Raw genomic sequence first — 22,950 nt, 5'->3', positions numbered from 1 at the left:
TCAAGTGCTGTTTTTTTTCTTTTTTTTTTCGGTCAATTGATCTATGGCTATCAATCAATGAAAGAAAGAGGTTAGTGTTTTTCCTTCCTTTTTTGAGATAAAGTACGATATTCATTGAGGAAAGATTGAAAACTTACAAAGGTAACGGACCTTTGATAAAAACATTGCCGGGAATTCCAGCCCGGACAAAACAAAAAAGAGCATCGTGCACTAGGCTACTTATATATCATTGTTATTCTCAAAAAAGAATATCGGAAAGTACATCCGGAGGTTCTTCGAACCAAGTTACTTGGTTGTTAAGTGTCAGACTTAACCTTGATTGAAATAAGTGCATAAAACAATTTACAATTTCGGTAAATAATTTAATTACAAGAGATCTAAAATACAAAATAAATACATACAAATGCATGGGGAATGAAGTTGGAACACCTAAAAACACTGGAGATGCAACTTGCTGCCGATTAGTGTCACAAAAATTACAAATCATGTATTTTGGCCAATGCAAATAAATTAGTGGGCACTCTCCGATACCCAACCTGAGACCATACTTTCGTCCACTGGTTTTGGTCCCCCGCAAGACCTTGAGACAGATTCAAAGAGTTTTTCAATCTCTGGCGCACATCTGATGAAAGCTCGGTTCCAGAACTGGTATCTCGGATTCTGAAAATTTTAAAAATAGCAATTTAGAATATTTTCAGATTGCCAAGTTTGTGTTTCTTTCGATTTTTCATTTTGGAAGGACGGGAAGTTACCTTGATAAGCTCAATGAAGGTAATTAGAAGACCCCATGGATGAGGCCGGTTGACAATCAGACGTTCCAACAATACCCTTGTGATTTGCTCCTGGATAATTTCATGCTGAAGTAAAGGAAATAACTTCAACAGTTAGAAGATGCAGCTCAATCGTAATTGATATGAAAACAATCTAAGAACATGCATTCGGGGACATCCCCATAAATTTTTCAACAAAAACAACAGACGACTATCATAGAGCATATATGAAGCATCTAAGTTGTCTTACCTGGTTTGATTCAGCAAACAAGTACAAAACAATGAAAGAAAAGTAATGGGTATGGGTGTTTGGATAACGCAGTTGGTTCGCGATCGCATTTAGGAAAAGGTAGCGCCCTTCAGTATCTAGGTCCACTATCAGAGTCTGAAAAATATCCAAAGCCGCACCCACCAAATAGACAGTCAATGGAACAGTTTGGGTAGATTGCGCATGAGGCGTTCTAGCCTGAAGCTGCTGGATAGCCTGTAAAATCAACCCAAAATATAAGCACCCGACTGAAGCTGCTGGATTACATGTAAGTTTCAATACTACATAACAAGGATTGATGTTAAACAAAAAAGCATTAGAACAGTTGGATCTCGTAGCACAATCCAGCATAAGAACAAGTACCTGCATCCCAACATAAAGCACAAGGGAGTTGATCAGGGGTACATTGTAACGAGTACCAGCTGAGGCAACCTCGCTTGGTAAAAGGAGCAACTTTTGCTTCAGTTCAGTCAGAAATGAAGAACCCTGTTGCCTTGTCTGTAAAGTATTTTGAAACAATGTTTAAGCATGATAAAATATTATAACAAGAAAACCACGATGGGAACCCAATGTGTAATTTATAAAAGATTAAAAAAATATATGTTAGACAACAGAAAATCAGAGCGAAATAGTACAAGATTATTTAACGTCAAAACAAATTAGCAGATAACGAATGAATTAGTAAAAGATTACTGGCCAAAAAGTCCGCGTACCTTGAGATACTCATCCACATCAGCTTTCATCTGCTTCGCTTTTAGAGCTGCATCAACCTCGGAAAGAATACGTGGAGACTGACTGATTTCTGCAAGCAAATCGATCTGCATATATACAGGGACAAACCAGTCCCCACCAGATCAGTTTTCATAACCTAACAATGTTACAAATACAAAATAAATATGCAAGATCATCAGCAACCTTTAAATTGGGAGTAGATGGATCTGGTAGCCTCATATTACGGGGAAATGCACTGAGGATGATATTTCGCATTTGAATGCAGCTTGGAGGGATTACATCACAGAAAGTAAAATGATAATCACAAAGGAACTCCGGGAAATCATGAAGTAGCACTAGAAGCACCCTAAGTGTGCCTTTATACATGAAATGAACCTACATGGATAAAAAATACCAGAGAACTCTGTGAGACAGAGAGCAAATAAAGAAATACTGCGGCAAACAATGAAATCCAGAAGAGAAAAGAGGCAGACCGGAACTCCAAGTTCAGCATTCCTCAAAAATGGCTCCATAAATTGAAACAAATGTACCAGCAAACGTTGGATATAGGGCCAACCCTTCTGACCATTTCCAACAAGCATTTTTGGCATGAAGCTCCTATGACTCACCAACTCAAGCCATGCAAAGCTGATAAAGAATTTTCTCAGAAACGGAATGCACAGTTCCAAGGAATATTAAGATCAAAGTCTATTCTTTCACATATCATCATATTTAACTTATGTACACCGAGACTGAACTAAAATGATTACACAGAAGAATGCGAATACACAAGCAACAGAGGAAAGAACAGAGAGAATAGAAAAAGTATAAGCAAGAGGCAAAATTGAGGGACAAAGAGTAAGTAACAAAGTTTTGCGATTTCAAAAATATGGATCAAGAAGAAACATCCATGGAGTAGTTACAAGCGACAGTCCAAACTTAACTCGAAGCCAATCCCCAATTAAATAAAATTCCAAAAGTATCATCCAGTCAAAAATAGTAACAGCCTTCATAATCACAGAACAAAAAGAACATATAACATACCACTACAACTGTACAAGCTACAATTTCCTATAACAACTCGTTTCATTTCCTACCAACGACGGAATAGTATGAAGTATGACTATGACACCAACCTGAACGTAGGAACCTTAAGGGGCTGCAAAGCATGAAATGCATTTGCAAATGCTGTCAATATCTGCTACATAGATAACCAACATTAGTGAAAGAGGAAAAAATGACAAACCAAAGGAACAAGGGACCCCAGAAGTCCAGACCTGAAAGTTAGCACCATCAATCACAGGATCCAAAGAACCAAGGTCTAGAAGCCAGTTAACAAACAATCTAAAATACGGTCTTGGATTGAAAGATGTTTTCTTCTCCTCTGCATCCTTTTGAATGAATCTCACTGTGACTGCCAAAATCTGCCAAGTGTCAAACAATCAGCCAAATGAATATTTCTTTTTGAGAAAATCAGCGACAAGAATTATTGAATAAGCAATAAAAACAAGATTCAATCAAACGAAAAATTACTTTGTAATTGTACTCACCTTAGACAAGAGAAATAGTTTACTTGATCCCTGCTCCAACAGATAATCCATAGTTAAATTAGGTCCAGGAATCATAAAGAGCATAAACATACATACAAAGGAATAATTACCTTCAAAATTAAGAAGACAAGTTTAGCATAAATATCAATAGCAAGGAAGGAGAGATTCTGCACTTGTTGAGGTGTTTGCAGTGAGCTTGGAATTGTCATCTCAGAAGATAAGCAATGTGCAACAGATAGCTCCTGAAAATGAGTAACAGAAAATATGCTTTATAGCACTAAGTATCATTCTGAAAGCAAACCAATTTAGGAATTGATAACTCACTGTGAGGACACGGAAAAACCGGTCTGTCATATCATCCCCCTTCAGTAGACCATTTTGATGCAACTGCAAGATAAAATGGGCACAAGCTGCATCGTTTGCACCAGGAAGTTCGCAAATCCGGTACCACTCTGCAAACAGCATAGACACCTACAGGATATCCACAGTAGTCAAACAACTTTAGAGAATCTTTGTATGTACCTAGAAAGATTTCCTTTTGTACTCTAATAAATTATCTAAGATCTCACCCTTTAATCCACCTAAAAAACGGTCCACTCTTTTCAAGTGCTCCGTCTCCCAATAATATGTATCAAGCAATAATGTGACAGACTATGTATAAGGAAAAAAGCAACAGGACAACAGCATTCCCACTCCCCCAATGAAAAAATTAAAATAATAATAAAAAGAAACAGGCAAACAGGCATTCTTCTGTTTAAATATTCACTGCAACTAATATTTCTGCTTAATATCCTTACCATCTAACAATGTGAGGTTTATGAATATAATTAATGTCTAAAGATACCTGCTCACGGAATCCAGCAGGATCTGGTTCGACAGACTCCACACTACCAAAGTCTTCCCTGCTCACTGGAGAGTGAACAGAAGCCTGTTACAACCAAAGCAAAATATTAGTTAGTGCCAAAAATAAATACACAAAGATACTGAAGACATCTACACCGACCTTTTTATCTTTAGATATTCTGGCTTTGTCCTCTTTTCCTACATTAATAGCAGATGGCGCACCAAGAATATAAGCAGGATTCTTTACCATTTCAACCAGCTGCTGTAGCGACTCCGGAGATCCAGGCTTTGCAGCGAGCTGTGTAACAGAACAGGTAAATGGAATGTACTTACAATAAAGACAAGAACAATTTTTTTTTTCTTTTACACAAACCTTTGCCAATGCGTCAACAAGATTATGAAGTTCTGATATAACTTTAGATTCTTCAATCACCAAAGATTGGAGAAGGGAAATTGAAAACTCAGTTGCAGGCTCTGCATATTTTAAGAATTTGATAAGTTACAACAACTCTAGTAGTATTAATCAATGATTCAGTATACAACACAGCTATTTTACTTACTATTTCTGCCCCCATCAATAAGTTTTGCCATTTGAACATTGTACTCTGCAAGATTTAGCAATTCACTGTGAATGAGGCCAACAGTAATATCTTTGTTAAACTTCCGCTCCTCATCCGAATAAATAACCTGCAAGAAGTTGCAAACCAACATTTTATAATGGGAAAAAGTGAAGGCCAGAAGCCTTGGAGCAATATCTATATTGGTTTTGTAAGTTTCTAACTAATATGAAGGTGACATGATTATATAGCCATTAGTACCTACAAAATAAAACTCAGAAATTTAAAAGTTTTGCTCAACTATAAAAGATAAAATGTGAGCAAATATGTAAAGATCACCAAGGCAAACAAATTTATGAAGAAAATTTGGTGTCCCAATATGACCCCAAATAAATAAGTAGTTCAGTTTGAAAAAGAAGATAAAGGCTTTCCAGTTAACAATAGTTATATCCGAATACAAGTACAAAAGGGCATACCCAACTAGTGAGCTCCTTAACAACAAGCTTGCAAACATCGCGAATAGCTGTCAGCATTGCAATATGAGCACTGACATGAGTATGGTTCGATGCATTTTCGTATAAACCCTTGAAAACCTGTATCACGATTAAAACAAGCATTGGTGCATCAGTTATCGGAGATATAAATTTTCTTCCCAGGGTTCTTATCAACTGCAGTGATTAACTGTTCAAACAAATAAATAAAAGCTTCACATGAAGGGTAGCACTGACCTTTTGAGCCACAGCCAAGGCAGCCTCATCTCGACTAACACACCTGAGTATAATCTCAGGAACTTCACCAATTACTCCCTGGATAGACATAAGGTCAAAGAACATTCAACTTGTGTGAAATATGCACGCCAATGTATGCGGTTGTACATGTAAATATGTATAATGTATGTATGAGTACAGAAAGGAAAATACTATCAATCTAGTTCAAATTTAGATGATGCATATCGAGAATATCTGTCAGGTTCACAATCTGGAGGCAGTATATACCACAAGGAAGAACATATGTGATACCTGAATTTCTAACTCTCTAGCATCGTTGGTTACCAAAGCTTCAAGCTGAAATATAAACAGAACATATGTCAAGCTAAGAAAAGATACATTTTCATTAATTCATTAACACTAAAAATTAATAATAAACCAAAAAGGACATCCATAAAGAATAAATCAAGAATTCATCCCCAACATAGATAAGAAGACAAATATCAGAAAGTCCAGGTCTCAGAAGAAAAGGCATATGAGAAAGAAAGGAGCCACATAGGTGTGATTTTCAACCTTCTGTGAAACAATCTGGTATTTATCCAATGCATCCCTCGTATTGAGAGAAGGTTCTGATATGTTGCTTGCCAGACGTTCAGTTACAGTAGGTGATGGTTGCGGCTGTGAAGAAATTCCAGACTCCTAGAATCCAGATGCAATTATGAGAAAATAACAAAAATTGCAACTTACGCATTATCAATCATGTAAAAATTTCAACCTGTATAGTATCAGATGACTCTACTGATTGCAGCTCTAGGGCAGAAGCAGCAGATGGAAATGAACCAATGACAGAATCATTCTCAGAACTATGCTGGGAAACACCATCACCCGCTCCAACATTAATAGAGGATGCACTGAAGCATCACATAAAATTACAAACATTCAAGCAATTAATACTTCAAGAACATGAACAAAAGAACTAAAAAAATATAAATCTAATAAAAAGAAACCTTGGATGCAGAGCTGGATTGGATTCAATCGCCTCATCCAGTGGACGAGAAACAGCATCAAATTTGCTTCCGGGGCCTGCTGAGAAGCCTGGGTTAATTTGAGCCGAGGCTGAACCAAACGTGCTATTTAGACCTGCACTTGCAGATGTAGCTGCAGTACTAGCAGGAAGAACATGCGAATTCTGGCTAGACTGGTTTTGCCAGGGAAGCCGCACAAAGTCCTATATGATAGAGGGGTGCAAGAAGAAACAAAATTACTAATCATTCATATAAGCACAAGACTATACTCGCCAAAATAGCAAATACCTCATAAACTCGTTGTTGAGAAATGGACAAATGACCAGGTTTTGGGCGAAGGGACTCGGGCACACTGCCTCCTTGTGTATACATGGTAGCATCAAAAAACGTTGTACCCGCACCTTCCCTCTTCCTTCTTAATGAAAGTTGTTGAGCTATTTCTCCATCAATTGTTTGTACTGCCTGCAAACAATTAGAGAGTAGTTAAATAACAGAATATTTCCATTTCCATTTCTCTCTAAATATGAACGATTTTGTTTAATTATAAAATTATTAGTTACTATTTGTTTATCTAAACTGACTTTTTAATCATTCCCAAAGAAAACTTCCATTAACATATAATCCTTAAAAATATCTCACCGACCCCTTTACCCAGAAAATGGTGTGAAAGGTTTTCAAACTCAGGTTCCAGCATACTGACTTTAACCCACTATTGAGCAACAAAATATATTTCAATAGTAGTGTGACATCTTGCCACCATAATAATCATCACAAAAAGAACTAACATCAAACAAACAATAACATCAAATTCCAAAGCATATATACGTATTATATAAAGCATTCATCCATTGAACCAGACCTTATCAGTAGCAGACTGTTCAATGATTGCACAGCCAAGATCCAGATTGTCATTAGTAACAAGTTGTACAGCATGTTCCAGATGATCATTTGGAATATTTAATCCCTGAAGGGAATTCCGCAGCTGGGTTGATATTGAACTACGCAAGGGTTCCTGCTTCAAGAAAATACAAACCGAAGATGAACACCAGGACATAAACGGTCGGTCACCAAGAAAAGGGCCCACCAAAGAAGTTTACAGCAGGGAAGAATACATTGTCAGAAAAATAATAGGAACGCCGCAATTTTTCTTTGTATCAGATACATCATGTGGCATGTGAATAGGTGTTTCAAATGTGCCCAAATTATAACATGTGTAAAAACCTATAAAACAGGTAGGCTATCAATGATTTTTGCCAAAAGAATCCTAAGAAATTTACTGTCAGTGGAAATACCTTGCAAGTTACATGAGCTAGACTTCCTGCCAAACTTGCAACCATCAAGTGAGCTGCCAGTAATATTCTTGTCTCATCAGATTCCATGGCATAATCCTGCCACCACAAGTAATGAGGAGATGTTGGATGAAATAGTTTCTTTTCTGTAAAACTTTTAGCCATGCACCCAAACCAAGCCTTACCATGAATCTTACTACAGAAATGTAATCCCCAACACAACCCATAGCAACAATGTAAGGAATGAAAATAGAGCACAGTAAGAGAGATGAATCAGATCTACATTACGATTCTTACTTTTGACATCCAACGTATAAAGAATTTTTACAGCATAAATATTCTTGCAAATTGGTGCCTCACATGATATGAAAACAGAGGTGAGGTGAGCTTTTCCCAAATGGTTACTTTGTTGAAATTTTAATGTGGGAAGTGTGACACTAATCTTAACAATAATACAACAACAACAACAACAAAGCCTTTTCCCATTAAGTGGGGTCAGCTATATGAATCCTAGAACGCCATTGCGCACGGTTCTACACTAATCTTAACAATAAAGAAAAAAAACTGGTGACAAATATTAACGTGATACAGAAGAATCACAGCCTTATGTCATTACTTAGAAAGAAATAAAAACACCTATAAATGGTCTATTCAAGCCTGATGGGTGTATGAGACATATTGGAGTGGCAAATGAACTTCAATGTCAACTCTTGATTGTACTGACCTCAACCCCATTAATACAGACTAAAGCAAGAGAAGCACAGCAATGTACAAAATATTGCAATGCGAATTAGAAATGAAATAGTAATCACAAACATTTTCTTGAACTCCACCAACAAGCCAATTGCAGATGGAAATGCAGTATTAGTCCTAATGCTAAACCCAAAGTGCAGAAATGTTTCCTGACATTGTACATATGAAGATAGAAGAAAATCACTGAACTAGGTCCGCTATTCTTTACAGAACAGAAACATACACTTGGTACTCAAAATTTGGCATATACAAAGATAAAAGTGCTACCGCAACACAGATATCAAATACGAGTAAGCACGCATAACAAGATTGACTAGATGAGGAAAGGATGTCATAGAAGCTGTAGCATAAAAAATAGGGGCAAAAAGTTGGTGCCATCAAACGTCAATCAGGGACAAGAAATATTACATGAAGATGACAAGATTTAACAGAGAACACAGCATTAAAGATAAAACAATGGCCACTAGTAACGAGAATTAAAACCTCAAAATATGAGTTAACTTACCTTTAAGACAAGCTCTTTAGTTGTCTGCGTAGCTATAGAAACACTGCGCTGAACAATACCAGTTACTATCTCTTTGATAGCTCTGTCCATTGCAATTGGAACCACCCTGCAATATGTGAAAAGAAAAATGAGCAATTCTACCAAAGAACTAGCTAACACAATATGTAAGGAAGGACTATCAAAGAACCTCTGAAAATGCAAGTGCAATCCCAAAGCACTGAGTTTCGGGTTGATAACCACGTGAGTTGCAATATTAGATATTGGTGTGGGAAGCTGCAAAAGACCAGAGATCCAGCCAAGAAGAGGATCAGGGAATGAAAACTAACTAGAAGGTAATTAATTCCTAATAGACCACATACACACACACAAACATCTCATACAAAAACAAAACATTAAAGTGCATCTGACTAACAGAGAATGGTGACTGGGATGGAGTAGCTGGTAACAGTCCTTGAGCAGGAATCTGATCAGGAAACACCTTTTCATCCTCGATTAAGGTTCCAGGTGAAACATGAACAGGGGTCGCATACTAAATAGAAAATACAACAAAATGTCAAGCTAATAAGAAAAGAAAATGTGTCACACATCTGATCACCCAAAAGATCTGAAATTGTGTCACAACTGATCACCCAAATGATCTGAATTCCTCAACAGTTGGAAACAAACCTGAGATATATGTGTATGGCTTGCAGAATTAGATGGAGCAACATCAACTGGTAGTTCAACTTGATTTAGTTTCACTTCGGCAACCATCTGTGGTTGGGGTGCTCCAATATCTTTGTTAGAGAAATCAGGATTCCCTTCAACTTCTCTGTTCCGGTCCTTGAGTAGAGAACTTGGGGTTATCTCCTTCAAATCCACACCAAGGTTCTTGAATAGAACCTGCAATTCCAAAATAATAAGGTATAAATACAAATAAATACTATAACAATAGTTACAATACTACAGAAGTCAAGCTCTTTAGTAGCAAACCAAAAAAAAAAAAAAAAACATACGATACCTCGATGTCAAACTTCAGGTTCATTTTCAAGTTTGGCATTGAATATATCTCAGCAAGTAGTCCAAGAATACCCATTGTCCAAGGATTTGGTGGCTGATATGCCAAGCTACTTTGGCATGGCTCCAGAATCTGCAGCAAAAGCATAAGATCTTCATACATCCTAGGCCAGAGAAAAAGAAAGCAAAACAACCATAACAATACCTTTGAAGTAAAGGGTATAACTGCAATCATCAACCCTTTCTCATATGCCTGCAGAGTGAGGGAGAGAAAGGAGGGTACATTAGCATAAACCAAATGATAACCATTTAATAAGTAGCACACGTCTATGCCACAGGGCAAGAAAGACAACATTGATCAAACTATTACCTCTATAATCAAAGATTTGGGATCTATTTCCCGAGCCCTTAAGACTTGATTCCTTCCAATTGTAAGCTTCCCAAGCCAGCTACCTAAATTTTTAAGCAACGAACGCTCTTCTGCGCTTGACTTTATAAGCTCAGATCCAAGAAGAACCTGAGAGGATGCGCAGGTATTAAATAATACTGCCATATAATCACACTCTAATGTGCAAACACCTCACACGTAAAACAAGAAACCTTGAGCCCAACCACAAAAGGAAAAGACATAATGAGAAAAGACAAAAAACCTTGCAGTTCTCATAAGTGGCTTGAACAATCTCCTTATTCAAACCCTTAGAATTAACTTTGTCCAGAAATTTCAGGTACAAATCATGAAAATTCGGCTCAATGCTTGCCCTGCCAAGAGGTTATGTTGATGCACAAGTTAGGACAATCATCAAAGGAAAGTGAGATAATCTAAATACAAAAAATATAAAAAAAATAAACAAAGAAAGTAAAATCTAAAATTATCTTTATCTATCTCAGATACAAGAAAGCGTCTTACCTTTTCATAACCATATACTGTGCAAACCAAGGATAGTACTGCTCTTTCATTATTTCAGCAAACTCCTTTGACTTAGCTTCAACATTGGCAACTGAAATATTATTAATTATAAATGATATCTTGTCCTGAATCTCTGATGCTGGAGCCTGTATGAAAGAAAAAAACACCTGTAAGCATTAAACTCAGAATCCTATAACATGGAGAGCTCAAATACTTCACCCACAAACTGCAAAACTCTAACATAACATCAAGTTCAGACAATTAAGAACTTCTTAAAAGCACACAGAATAAATATGAGAAACGAAAAACAAAGAAACCCTCTCTCTATGTGCTACAGCCCCCAAGTCATAAACGAAAGATATAAATGATTATAGAGAGTAGCCATCTTTGATGTTCCTCCATCGAAGTCAAGATGATCAAAGCACATATACTTATGCATGGGAAAAAAGGGTGAAGAAGCGAAGCACCTTGTTATTAAAGAGGAAGTCAAATTTTTTGGACCAGAAATCAGATACAGACTTATTCAGTGATTACTGAAACGATGTTGTTAAAGGATACACTGGACCCACAAATCAGATCCATTGCCTAATAGAGATACCACTCACATCATGCACACATAGGCCAATTATCCCATGAGAGCTAATATTAAGAAAATTCACAGGAGAACGAGAGAAAAGAAAACCAATCGCAATATTAAGATTGGATATTTGCAGTAGGGAAAAAAAAATATCATCCCACTCTAGTCCCACATAATAGGCCAATCAGTCCATAAGAGCTGATATGAATACTCATGTTAAAAGTTCACTACTCCAAATATAGTAACCAAGTATGGGAATAAGCTTTGTGAGACAGATACTGCTATAGAAGCTAAAAAACCAATTTGACCAACTGAAGCTGCATTCCACATAAGTTTTCAAAATCTGACTGCAAAGTGCATATCCACGCCAGGGAGGTGCCAATAGATGGAACACAATACCTCAATGAGAGTATCTCTTTTCTCAGCAGCAGCAACTAATGTTTCAATATTCAAAGCAGAGCCAAACCCTGCATTGATATTGCATAGTTAATGTAAGTTAACATACATCAAGATAATAAATATTTAATGAAAAAGCAATGGCTTGGAGATAAAGTTGAAAATTACTGGTAGAAGTAACTCCTCGTGTAGGACGAACGAAACCAGGGGAAGGAGAAGACAACATTGCCGGAGCACTGAGTGCACTTTGTGACTGCAATTTTTCAGTAAAAAAATGTAGGAAATCAAAATTCCATGATACAATGAGCTGATAGCATCTAGTCCCAACCCCCCTTTTAAAAAACAAGACAAGCATGCCTTCTGAATGCGAGGAGCATCGCCTACAGGACCAACCGGAGGTTGCACAGCAGAAGATAAAGGTGGCTTTATGTCATTTGATAAATTTGAGGGTTTATGACGGTCATCAAGAGAACCTTCATGTCTCTGTTGAAGTTGGAGTGGAGAAGAATGTTGTTGCCCGGTATGTAAGATGGTAGAACCATTTAACTGCAATAATGATTCAGCATATAAGTAAACATAGACAACAATAGAGTAGCTCTACCAATCTGACTACACCACCTACCTCCACATTTCCTGGGGTAGCTTGACTGGGACCATGGTGATGAGCAGCAGAAGCATGGTTACTTCCATCCGAGTCTGAATGGCTTGAAGAAATCTTGGCAAGAGCCTGTTCAATGAAAGCCACAAGCTCTGAATGAGTACTCCGCAGATGGGATATTTGAAGAATATGATTGCAATACTGCGGCCACTCAATCAGACGATCCACAAACTGCTCCAAGGCCTTAGTTCCGAACACAAACATCTGCAAGTAGAGGGCCCATCAGCAATATCATAATAGGAAAACCTTATGAGAGAATTCAACGATAAAAAGTACAAACTTTTGAATCTGCAGGTTTGCGCAATGCATCTAAAACTCCACGCAGAGCAATCCCAAGAGTCAGATGAGTTACGAGCTGGTGCTTGATGACAGAGCCTGAAACATGATTATGAAACATTGCTTACAAACATTGACAGTTGATGTAAAGTAAAAAAAAAAAAAAAAAAAAAAAAAAAAAAAAAAAAAAGAGGCATCCCTAGAACAAATAATAGCATATTAAAATACATAATTAAATAAAAATAAAAGAAAAGGTCTACAGAAGAAGCATATTCACAACAAATTTATAAAAACCTAAGGGAATCCACAGCGAAAAAGAACATCAGATTACAAACAAACTCAAATCTTACGAGTTCCTCCACATATATACACATGAATGCATAAAATAACCAAAATCACATCTAGTTAATTTATTAACAAGTGCATTCTCTGTGTATTTGTTTGTTTGAATGAAAGTGCATTCACTAGACATGCAATATAATGCCCATCAAGACCACAAAATATAAAAAAATAACATATAAAAATAAAATAATATAGATTATTCTTACTGCTTCTCATACATCCTCCTCACTACACGTACCAAAAGAATACATATGTGGCTCCTCTACCTACCTAAAAAATAATCCTTCATCTCAAACAGAATTATTATACTGAACTCTGTTTTAGATTATTCTTTACAATAGACAAACAAAAGTTCTAAGGCAAAGCTAGATATATGTTTTGGACCTGCGTATTGTAAACAGCAAAACTTAGAACGAAACTCACCAAACAGAACTGCAGCAATTTTGAGCTGTCTTTCAGGATACTTGGGGAAGAATCTATACTCTTCAAACAGATTTGCAATCATACACTCAAAAATTGACTGTTCCCTGTCAATTAACTCAGCACAGGCATGTTAATTAACTCTCAATTCAAAAAGTAGTGTAGAGGAAAGTAGCTTCAGCAAATTCCAATATGGAGTCTATGCCCCTTCCCTTAACAGACAGGAGAATATCAAGTGCCAAAATAAAACCTACCCCTTCTAAAAGCAATCCCTGTATAACCTTTTACATCATGTCAAAAGTTTGAGTTCACTTACATAATAGTACATCCATATAGCACGTAATAAAATGAAATTATTAGAAAGCAATTTGGCCTCTCAAATGTGAGCAAAAGGTTTGAGTTGGAAGCGGTTGAGAGTCTTGAAACATAGTAAAAAAAGTAGAAACTAAGATACATATTCAGATTCTTTTCAAAGTACATCCTGACTTTGACTGATACCATAATGGTAAACGTTTAAAATGATGAGAGAATGTGTAAGAAATATTATTAAAGTTACCAGATGAAAAAGCTTTAACAGACATACCTTTTTACAGAAGATTCCTTGAATCGGGCAAGCATTTGGACCATTGAATCAATTGTCAATTGACCAGAAAACATTTGATGGAAGTAAGAGTTTGCTTCAGCTTCAATATCATCTGCATATCCATCAGTTGAAGACTCTGTAGTGCCACCATTCGGCAGCCTTGGAATCGAATCCATAATTGTTACAGACAACCTTTCCATCTCCTCAGTAAGTTGGCTAGAGGCAACCAAGCCAACATGAGCTTTAAGAACCTAAAATAAAATACAGAGAATGAAATTCCGCATGATAGATGATGAAGCTTAACATCCTAGAAAATTGCATGCCAAGTTGTAAAACCTTCGTGAAGATAGTAGCAGTGTCCACATAAATATTAGACACGGCACCAGAATGTTGGAAAGGTCTGGTGTTAAAATCCTGTGAACCACCAAATTGAATCTCCTTCAAGAACTTTACGCACTCCTGAAAATTTGCATTATGATTATAAGGCGGTTATATTCATGATTCTGATATTCTTGTTTCTAAACTTTATAGTAGGGCCACATTACCTCAAAGAAAGTATCCTTATACGTATTCAAATTATTAGTCAACCACTTCTCAAGGTCTATAAGCTCTTTTTTAGAAGCAAGGGCTGCTAATCTGATACTTAAAGAGGAAGGGATCATCTCCAGGACAGATGACAGAATCTACAAAACAAATAAGACATACCAGAATAAATGGAAATTCCATTAAAATTAGGCAAAACAGACCCCGATAGACACTACATAACTATATTACTTCTTAATAACGCGAACACAAGTGCAACAGACAACTGGTGAGGAGTCCACAAGTAGCTTACCTTTAGCTCTTGACAGATATCCAATATTCTAGCTATGCTATCTGGATCACAATTGTGAGCATCCACAAATCCCCGCAGCACCAGTGAGGTGTTAATATGCCAAAGGTGGTTAATCATGCCAATGCCCATGGCATTTTTTACCATCATGGGGAAAACAGTAAAAGACACTTCATATTGCAGCAGGTTATAAGCAGTCTGCAATTTCAAATGTAAATTAATACAACAAAAGCTCTAGGAGAAACCAGTGGTTTAGAACAACAAGGCACGAAAAAATTTCAGAGTGGTACATTTGTATGCGCCATCCCAAGAAGCAGGACTTCAGGACAGTGTTTAAGAGGATACTCAAGCATCGATCGAACAGCAAGAGCATGACCCCTCTCAGCTAGTAGACACAGTACATCCAAAAGGTCAAGACTCAACCATGCATGATTTGCATGTCCAAGTTCAAGCTTATGGCCATGCACTGCATCAATATAGGCCTGAAAGGATGATAGATAATTCATAAAGGTCAAACAAATATAACATAAGGGAACAGAGAAAATGTATATGCTGGATAACTATTGGTTCATACCAGCTGCCTAACAGAGTGGGCAAAGGTAAACACTTCAGGTGGTGCTGACACAGCATGTTTAAGGAAGGATAGCTGACCCTCGGTGTTCTTCCAAACAGACCCACAGATAACATGGAGGGGGAACGGCTCCTGCACAGCTCAAGTTCGGTGACCACAGATTAATAGACGGAAACATCACAATTTGCAAATTACTGATCTTAAAAAATGCAAGAACGCACCCATACCTGACACACATGCTGATATACAGACATGAAAAAAGAGAATGCCTCCTGATTAGGAATGAAGAATCCCTCATGATCCAAATTTTCAATAACTTGTATCCAGTTAGTACCGGGAGCCTGTGATAAGCATACTATACTATATTAGAATAGAAAAGGGTTGCAGCTTCCTTCACTAGGTCACAAGACTCAAACCCAAAGATGAAAAGGAAAAGAAAAAGCACACTAACTGTAAGAATAGAAGTAAACTTACAAGTTGCTTGATTGTATCTACAAGGACATCAATATTCCAGGTGTTCAACATAGGCAGATCAGATAGAGTGCTGTTACCAACCGCCAACCGGAATGTTGAAAATGCATTCTGATTGTCCTCGAGACCAACATGAGTAGAGGCAATCATGCCAAGTATTTTTGAAATAGTAATCTCAGTGAGTGGTAAGAAAAGAGATAAAATCTCTTTGCACTGAGATGAATCAACTGTGCATCCATAACCTAATTCCTTCATTACATCTCCCATGCTGATTTCTTTCGCCATTTCAGCTAAAATAGCATCAAAATCATTTTCTCCGCTTTCATGCAACAAACCCACATTGCTGCAGAGAGTATAAATGCTACTGAGTACAGGATGCATCTGGCATGACAAACGGATAGGAAAAAAAAAAGTAACAGAAAGACAATCAGAAAAATTACTGCACCTCAAAAAATTGGCATCACGGAGCTCATCTGAAAGCAATGGAGTTAAAACAGAAAAACTGTCATCTTTCGGCTGCAGTAAAGATAACATCTGCATAAAGGAATCCACATGCTTGGAACGGCCCTCAGACCGCTGGAGGAATATAACAATGTTCTGAATTTGCTCAGACGAATTCATAGCAATAGGACTTTCACACAATTTCTGGATCTGATCCATACAGAAGTTCTTGCCTGAAATCAAAAAGTAATCAGTTCTGTGTTGAAATAGGCAGCAAATGAAAAGATACTGGCAGTGGAACAGAAATTTGTGGAGAAAAAATATATTATAAATCATACAGTACATCGTTCATCCAAGACTTACCACATATCCTGGTGTCTAGGTCTTCGGAATCTGACAGCGCAAGAGCAATGCTAATTTTCTCCGATACAGACAGGAGTAATGCATTAGAGAAATTCTCAAGAATTCCTTCATTAATCTCTATATTTCTTAGGCACTCACAAAACACCGTACTGAAATTAGGTTTGTCAAGGAGATATTTGAAAATTGAGGCAAGAACTCGTTCCAATGCTGCGCTCTTTAAGTCTGTTCTGTAATTAGTGAGATGATCCAGACAGGTCTGTAGCAGCAAAATGCTTCCCTCAAGTCCATGTTCAGTAAACTGCCATGAAATCACAGACTATATCAGCAGGAGATCCAGTGAGGACTCATGATTGATAAACTGCAAAAAAACTTTCATTCCAGCCTACTTGTTTATCAGCAACATTAGAAATATTGAAACCTAGAAATAGATCTAGTGAATAACTCGGGATTTCAGCATTTACTCAAATTTTTAACCTTCACACCCAGCTTAAAAATAAGAGTAAACTGTAGCAATGGTCCCTTAACTTTAACTCAATTGGAGCAATGGTTCGTCAACTAAAAATCCATTACCATTGGTCCCTCAACTCATCAAAACGTGCAGCTATGGTCCCTTAACTAAAAATCCATTACCATTGGTCCCCCAACTTTAATTTAACTAGAGAAATGGTCCCTCAACTTTAACCCAATTATAATAATGGTCCTTCCAACATTACTCATTTTGACAAAATTCTGACGAAGTAAACGAAAATGACCATAGCTACACATTTTGATGAGTTGAGGGACTCCAAATGTAGCAATGGTCTATCCAACATAACTCATTTTGACAAAATTCTGACGAAGTTGACAAAAAGGACCATAGCTATACATTCTGATGAGTTGAGGAACCAATGGTAATGGATTTTTAGTTGAGAGATCATTGCTCCAATTTGATTAAAGTTAAGGGACCACTGTTACAATTTACTCTAAAAATACACTAACTTTATAGTGGCCAAGTGTAAGAGCTACAGATCATGCAGGCTACTTCAAAAACAAAGCAAAGAGATCTCAAGCGTAACTAGTAATTACTAATCTAGTGTGTGCTTTCAACCATTCTCTTAACGACAAAAATAAATATCTTCTACCAAGAAAAAACAATGTTCAAATTTCATATATTAAAGCTGTTAGCTGAAGACATTGCCTTAAAATTGCCATCCACAACCCAATACATAGTCGAGAAATGAATGAGTACGATAATTTGTCATGTAAATCCAATCCGCAATTATTCTACAAATAGAAAACAAAAAAAGATATCAACTTTCACACGTTCCCCTTTTCCTAACCTTCCCCACTTCTAATCCAATTCGTCATGGTCCGGAAACCACTTCTAATTCAATTCGTCATGGTACAGAATCCCCACTCAATATACACACTTCTACACAAAATTTACAGCTGGACTTGCAATGAGTAGTAGAAATTTTCTAGCACAAACCGATGGGACAGCTAAGTGGCACTGAGAAACGCCAGCTGCCCCATCAATTTGTAAACCAAATTTTGCTCAAATTTACAAGACGGAGAAAAAACAACACATGGGTTGCTTCAGTTTCCACAATACTTTCAACCATAATACAGAGACCCAACCTACGGGCCTTCAATAATATCAAACACTTCACTAAGTGATCCAAAATTAAACAAAAAGAGACAAATTTCAATCATGTTTTCCTCCTTTTCTACTCCTATTAGTCACTAAACTCCAGAAATGCAATTAAAGTTCGTCTTAATTCACCAAAATCCCCAAAAAATTACAGAAAAATCGGCTTCGAATTTAGCACGCAAACAAGGCGAATCAAACCCAAAAGGGAAAACAGAGGGGGAGTACCTGAGAGAGCTCTCGGAGAACGGAGTCGGAGTTGGCATCGTTGAGGCTCTGGAGTAGGAAGCGAATCTGGCTCGCGGTGGTCGGCGTAAAATTGAGCATCGCGACGACGGAAGCTAGGGTTTGCTCAGAGAGAGAAGATTACGAAGAAGAAGGGCAGTTTGGTGAATTCGGAGAAATGGTCGACAGGAGAGAGAAGCGAGAGAGTCGAGAAAAAGGGTGAGACTAGTTGGTTTGGTGGCGTCTGATCTGAAATCTGAGTGCGGATTAATATAGTGGTACGATCACCTGCGGGTTATTTTTCATTCGACTGGTGCTACCTTCTGGTGGGCCCACGTGGGTTGGGAAATAAAATATAAAGTAATAGTGAACAGAAACATACAATATAGAGTTTTGGAGGAAAAAATAAGGTGCAGTTTGGGTGCGTTTGGTACGCAGACGGGACGGGACGGGACGGGACGGAACGAAAGTGTAATTTTTGAAAAAGACATGGGGTATATTTGTCTTAAAATGGTTAAACATTGTGTTCCACAGACGTGGAACAAACCCGTTCCAGGGGGGAGGTGGAACGCAAAAACACCCAAAATCTGTCCCGTGGAACAGCCCGTTCCACCCATTTTTGGCGCACCAAACGCGGGACGGAACGCCTCGTCCCGTCCCGTCCCACGTACCAAACGCACCCGATTGAGGTGATTAAAAAAAAAAAATTGGTATGAAAAACAGCTGGGAGGGTTTTGGTGTTTGGTAACATTTTAAAAATAGCTTTCTTTCAAAGTTTGGGGTGAAAAGAAGCTCAAAACCTGAAGCAGCTTCCAAAAATAGCTTATTTTTTAAAACACGGGTAAACAGTGGTGCGTTTAATGAATTTTTCAATAACCCAAAATTGCCCTCCTTTCCCTCTTGCCTTTAGCTCTCGAATACCCGAACCCCAAACCACTATTTCGTTCTCTCATTCTCTCGTTCCAAAAACCAGTGATCTCTCTCATTCTCTCGTTCTCTCATTCTCTCGTTCTCTCGTTCTCTCGTTCTCTCGTTCTCTCGTTCTCCAAGTTTCTCCAAGTTCCCTTGGTAAGCTTCTCTTATAAAAATTTGTTATTTATTTGTTTGGATTTTTCAATTTGGGGATGGGTGTCAAGAAAAACAACTGGGGATAAAAGAGTGGGAAGAGCAAAGTGATGAGGGTATGGGTGTCTGGAAAAACAACTGGGGATGGAGGGTGGGGAAACAATTAATTGGGGAAGGTGATATGGTTGGTGGAAAAAATTAATTGGGAAAAAATTAATTGGGGAAAAAATTAGTGTTTGTGGAGGAAACAAGAAAAATTGAGAGAGAAGTTTGATTACTTCTCTATTCAATTTTTTAGAAGGTCTACTTCTGATTTGGGTTTAGGTAAGGGATAATTTCTTATAAAGCTTTGCTCTGCTTCTGATTTGGCTTCATGTTTTCAGCCTATGGAGTTTTCAATCCCTGCGCTCCTCTCTTTTCCCTTTGAAAATCATAGTTTCATTTCAATCATCTTCACCCAAACGCTTATTGCCCCTCACTGCAACTCCTTTAAGATCTCTATCTCTGAGCAGTTCGTCTCCAATCCAACCAATCGCGCGCGTTCGCACTCCCTCTCAAACCTGTGAGATTTCTCTCTCGTTTTCTCCATCGCTTTACGCTGATTTTTTTAGTTGATTCTCTGTAATTCGTTTGTTAATTGTTGAATTGGTTGTTGATTATATTTTTTTTTTTGCATGTTTGTTTTCTGAGAAATTGATGAAATTAGGGTGGAAATTGGAAAGTCATTTATTTGGTCAAAATAGTTGAAAATTCACATTTACTTTTGTATATTTGGGTCGTTTGGTGAATTGGGTTGTGTTTGTTTTGCTGTTTTGGGTCTTGATATGTTAGCAGAATTGGAAAATTATATGTTTGTATTGACATTGAATTTGCATGTTGCTACTTCAGTTGACTGGTTTGATCAATTCCCCGCTGATACTTTTTTGTTGTTGTTGTATTGCCTCACTTGCTATACTTCCTTTGTTTTTTACATGCTGCATACTTCAATTGACTGGTTTTAATCAAAACTATGTTGCTTATTCCTCGATTTAAATTGATTAAATGGAGACTGACTGGAAAATTTAGACTGCATTGTACACATTGTTTCGGGTATTTTTAGCAAATTCAGTATATTTTCTTGGAGTTTGTCATTCACATAAGATGCTTCATTCAAGAAAATTGGAATTTCCCAAATCTTCATTAGTCGTTGTTTCCTTTGCATAACTTTAATAAATAAGGATTTGATTTTCTTGGATGTCTACTTTTGAGTTGAAATTTTCCATATATGAAGCATTACTAGACCAAAAACAGCACCATGTCGTGAAGAAATTAGGGTTGTTTCCTTTTTGAGGATTTAAGAATTGCTAATTTATTTTTGTATGCTATCTTTTGATGTTAGTATTTTTTTAGCTGTTATAACCTTATGTTTCTTCATTCTTATTTTGTGGTGATGGAAACCTACTTTTCATGTTGAGACTTGAGATATTAATGCGTCTTCAATTGCTTAGTTTCTTGCTTATCCTTGTGAATTTGCATTTGGTTTTGATATCTTACAGAAGCATAAATAGGCTTTTTGGTAATTAGGAAAAGTTATCAGTAATGGTCGGTGAAATCCTAAAACTGGGTCATTTTATGAGATGTCTAAAGTATTTCTTCATTAGTATTGACGTAGGTTAGTTTGAAGGATACAATAATGCTATTTTGTTGGTTATTGTTAAAATTAGTACTTTTTCTGGGACTACAAAATTTGTAATGAAATTTTTTGGTTATTTCTTGGTTATATTACAATATCATTTGTTCTTGTTTTTATATATATATATATATATATATATATATATATATATATATATGTATATGTATATATACAAATCAGTAGTTAGTATCGATGGCAAAAAAGGAGGCATCTTCGTCAAATCCTGTAGCTACATGGAATGCCCACAATACATCTATATTTTGTGATGATTGCATCAAGGAGGTTGAGGCCGGACATCGTCCGAGCACTCACTTTGACAAAGATGGATATGCAAATATTAAAGCTAACTTCAAGGCAGAGACAGGGCATGATTATAAAAGAAAGCAACTGAAAAATAAGTGGGATGCACTTAAAAATGAGTGGAAGTTGTGGAAAGAGCTAGTTGGTAAAGAAACCGGCCTAGGGTGGAATTCAAGCAAAGGTACCGTTGATGCCTCTGAGGAGTGGTGGAATAATAAAATTCAGGTTTGTGTATTTATCTTTTAATATGTATTATGATATCATGCAATATGTATTAACCATATTCTTTCTTACTTGTAGATGAACAAAGAATATGGAAAATTGCAAAAAAAAAGGCATTAGTCCTGAGATGGAAGACAAGTTAGATATGATGTTCTCGAGTACAGTTGCTACCGGTGAACCTACCTGGGCACCTTCATCTAGAGTACTATCACCAGAGTCAAGAGAGGAATCTGTATAACAAATTGATTCATATGATGAGGAAGAAACTGAGACTATGCAAGATCTAAGGCAAGCAAGTAGGAAGGGAAAAAAAGAGCGGCTAACCAAGGAGAATTGCGAAAGAAGAAGGTTGATAAGAAAGGGAAAAAATTAGAGGTGTTGCAAAACTTTGTGGTCAAATTGACCGTCTTGTTAAAGCGTATGAAACTAGGAGTTCTACAAACTCATTGATGAGGTCGCTGCATATAGGTAGTAGTATTTCGGAAGTGTTAGCGGTTGTTGCACAATTGCTTGGTTGTGAGCCACCTAGCGAGTTATGGTTGTTTGCTACATGTTTATTTTATTTTGCAAAGAAGCGAGAGGTGTTTACCATGATCCAAGATCCTGAAGTCCAATTGACTTGGTTGAAATATATGTTCAACAAAGAACAATAAGAAGCTATAACTATGAATTAGGACTTTGTGTGGTTTGTACTTTGCATTAAGACTATATGTTGAATGTTGCTTGTATTTTGTGTTTATTGAATGTTGGATTATAATTTCTTGTTAAACATTGGATTGACTTGTTTTTGAATGTCGGATTATGACTTCTTAGTGATTGTTGGATTATGACTTGTGAAATGTTGAATTATGTGTTATGTTACAAGTATATTCAATATGAACACCTTTGATGTTGAGGAGTTGGAGGATGGTCTAATTATATGCGCTGTAGCGAGAGCTGTTGAAACATATTATTTAAAATATGTCCACAAAACTCCATGTATGAATTCTTTCCATACAGGTAATATTTGGTTGATGGAAGTACTACAA

General features: G+C 37.0%; 1 protein-coding gene and 1 long non-coding RNA gene across 4 annotated transcripts; one reads left to right on the top strand and one right to left on the bottom strand.

The window, feature by feature from the left end:
* Window positions 1-271: 271 nt before the first annotated feature.
* On the bottom strand, window positions 272-18,910 carry LOC126627936 (uncharacterized). 2 transcript variants are annotated; one of them, XM_050297502.1, is made up of 51 exons: window positions 18,667-18,910; window positions 16,812-17,109; window positions 16,453-16,681; window positions 16,011-16,350; window positions 15,764-15,877; window positions 15,540-15,668; window positions 15,256-15,447; window positions 14,969-15,163; window positions 14,679-14,816; window positions 14,470-14,592; window positions 14,134-14,384; window positions 13,554-13,657; window positions 12,793-12,887; window positions 12,477-12,716; window positions 12,212-12,400; window positions 12,023-12,107; window positions 11,858-11,925; window positions 10,882-11,027; window positions 10,625-10,733; window positions 10,345-10,491; window positions 10,180-10,227; window positions 9,979-10,107; window positions 9,645-9,860; window positions 9,391-9,507; window positions 9,166-9,251; window positions 8,979-9,084; window positions 7,724-7,819; window positions 7,291-7,446; window positions 6,720-6,893; window positions 6,414-6,634; window positions 6,182-6,317; window positions 5,980-6,105; window positions 5,719-5,763; window positions 5,428-5,505; window positions 5,176-5,292; window positions 4,703-4,829; window positions 4,516-4,616; window positions 4,303-4,440; window positions 4,144-4,227; window positions 3,624-3,770; window positions 3,410-3,541; window positions 3,300-3,329; window positions 3,027-3,173; window positions 2,886-2,947; window positions 2,244-2,397; window positions 1,954-2,145; window positions 1,752-1,856; window positions 1,402-1,536; window positions 1,021-1,254; window positions 753-857; window positions 272-660 (listed from the first exon to the last, which is right to left on the bottom strand). In XM_050297502.1, the coding sequence occupies exons 1-51, from the start codon at window positions 18,763-18,765 to the stop codon at window positions 511-513; spliced, it is 7,185 nt and encodes a 2,394-aa protein (XP_050153459.1). In that variant the 5' UTR covers window positions 18,766-18,910; the 3' UTR covers window positions 272-510. The 2 variants fall into 2 exon arrangements, with proteins under 2 accessions (XP_050153459.1, XP_050153461.1); XM_050297504.1 differs by having other exon boundaries at window positions 7,291-7,443.
* A 688-nt stretch (window positions 18,911-19,598) lies between these two features.
* Window positions 19,599-22,715, top strand: LOC126628132 (uncharacterized). Of its 2 annotated transcripts, XR_007625270.1 has the most exons (4): window positions 19,599-19,731; window positions 20,112-20,290; window positions 21,581-21,925; window positions 22,001-22,715. It is a non-coding gene; the product is annotated as an uncharacterized LOC126628132 (long non-coding RNA). The 2 variants fall into 2 exon arrangements; XR_007625269.1 differs by having other exon boundaries at window positions 20,112-21,925.
* Window positions 22,716-22,950: the final 235 nt, after the last annotated feature.

This window comes from Malus sylvestris, chromosome 7, assembly GCF_916048215.2.
Source record: "Malus sylvestris chromosome 7, drMalSylv7.2, whole genome shotgun sequence".
Taxonomy (NCBI): Eukaryota; Viridiplantae; Streptophyta; class Magnoliopsida; order Rosales; family Rosaceae; genus Malus; species Malus sylvestris.
The sequence above is the reverse complement of the archived record's forward strand: the minus strand, read 5'-3'. Positions and strand labels throughout refer to the sequence as shown.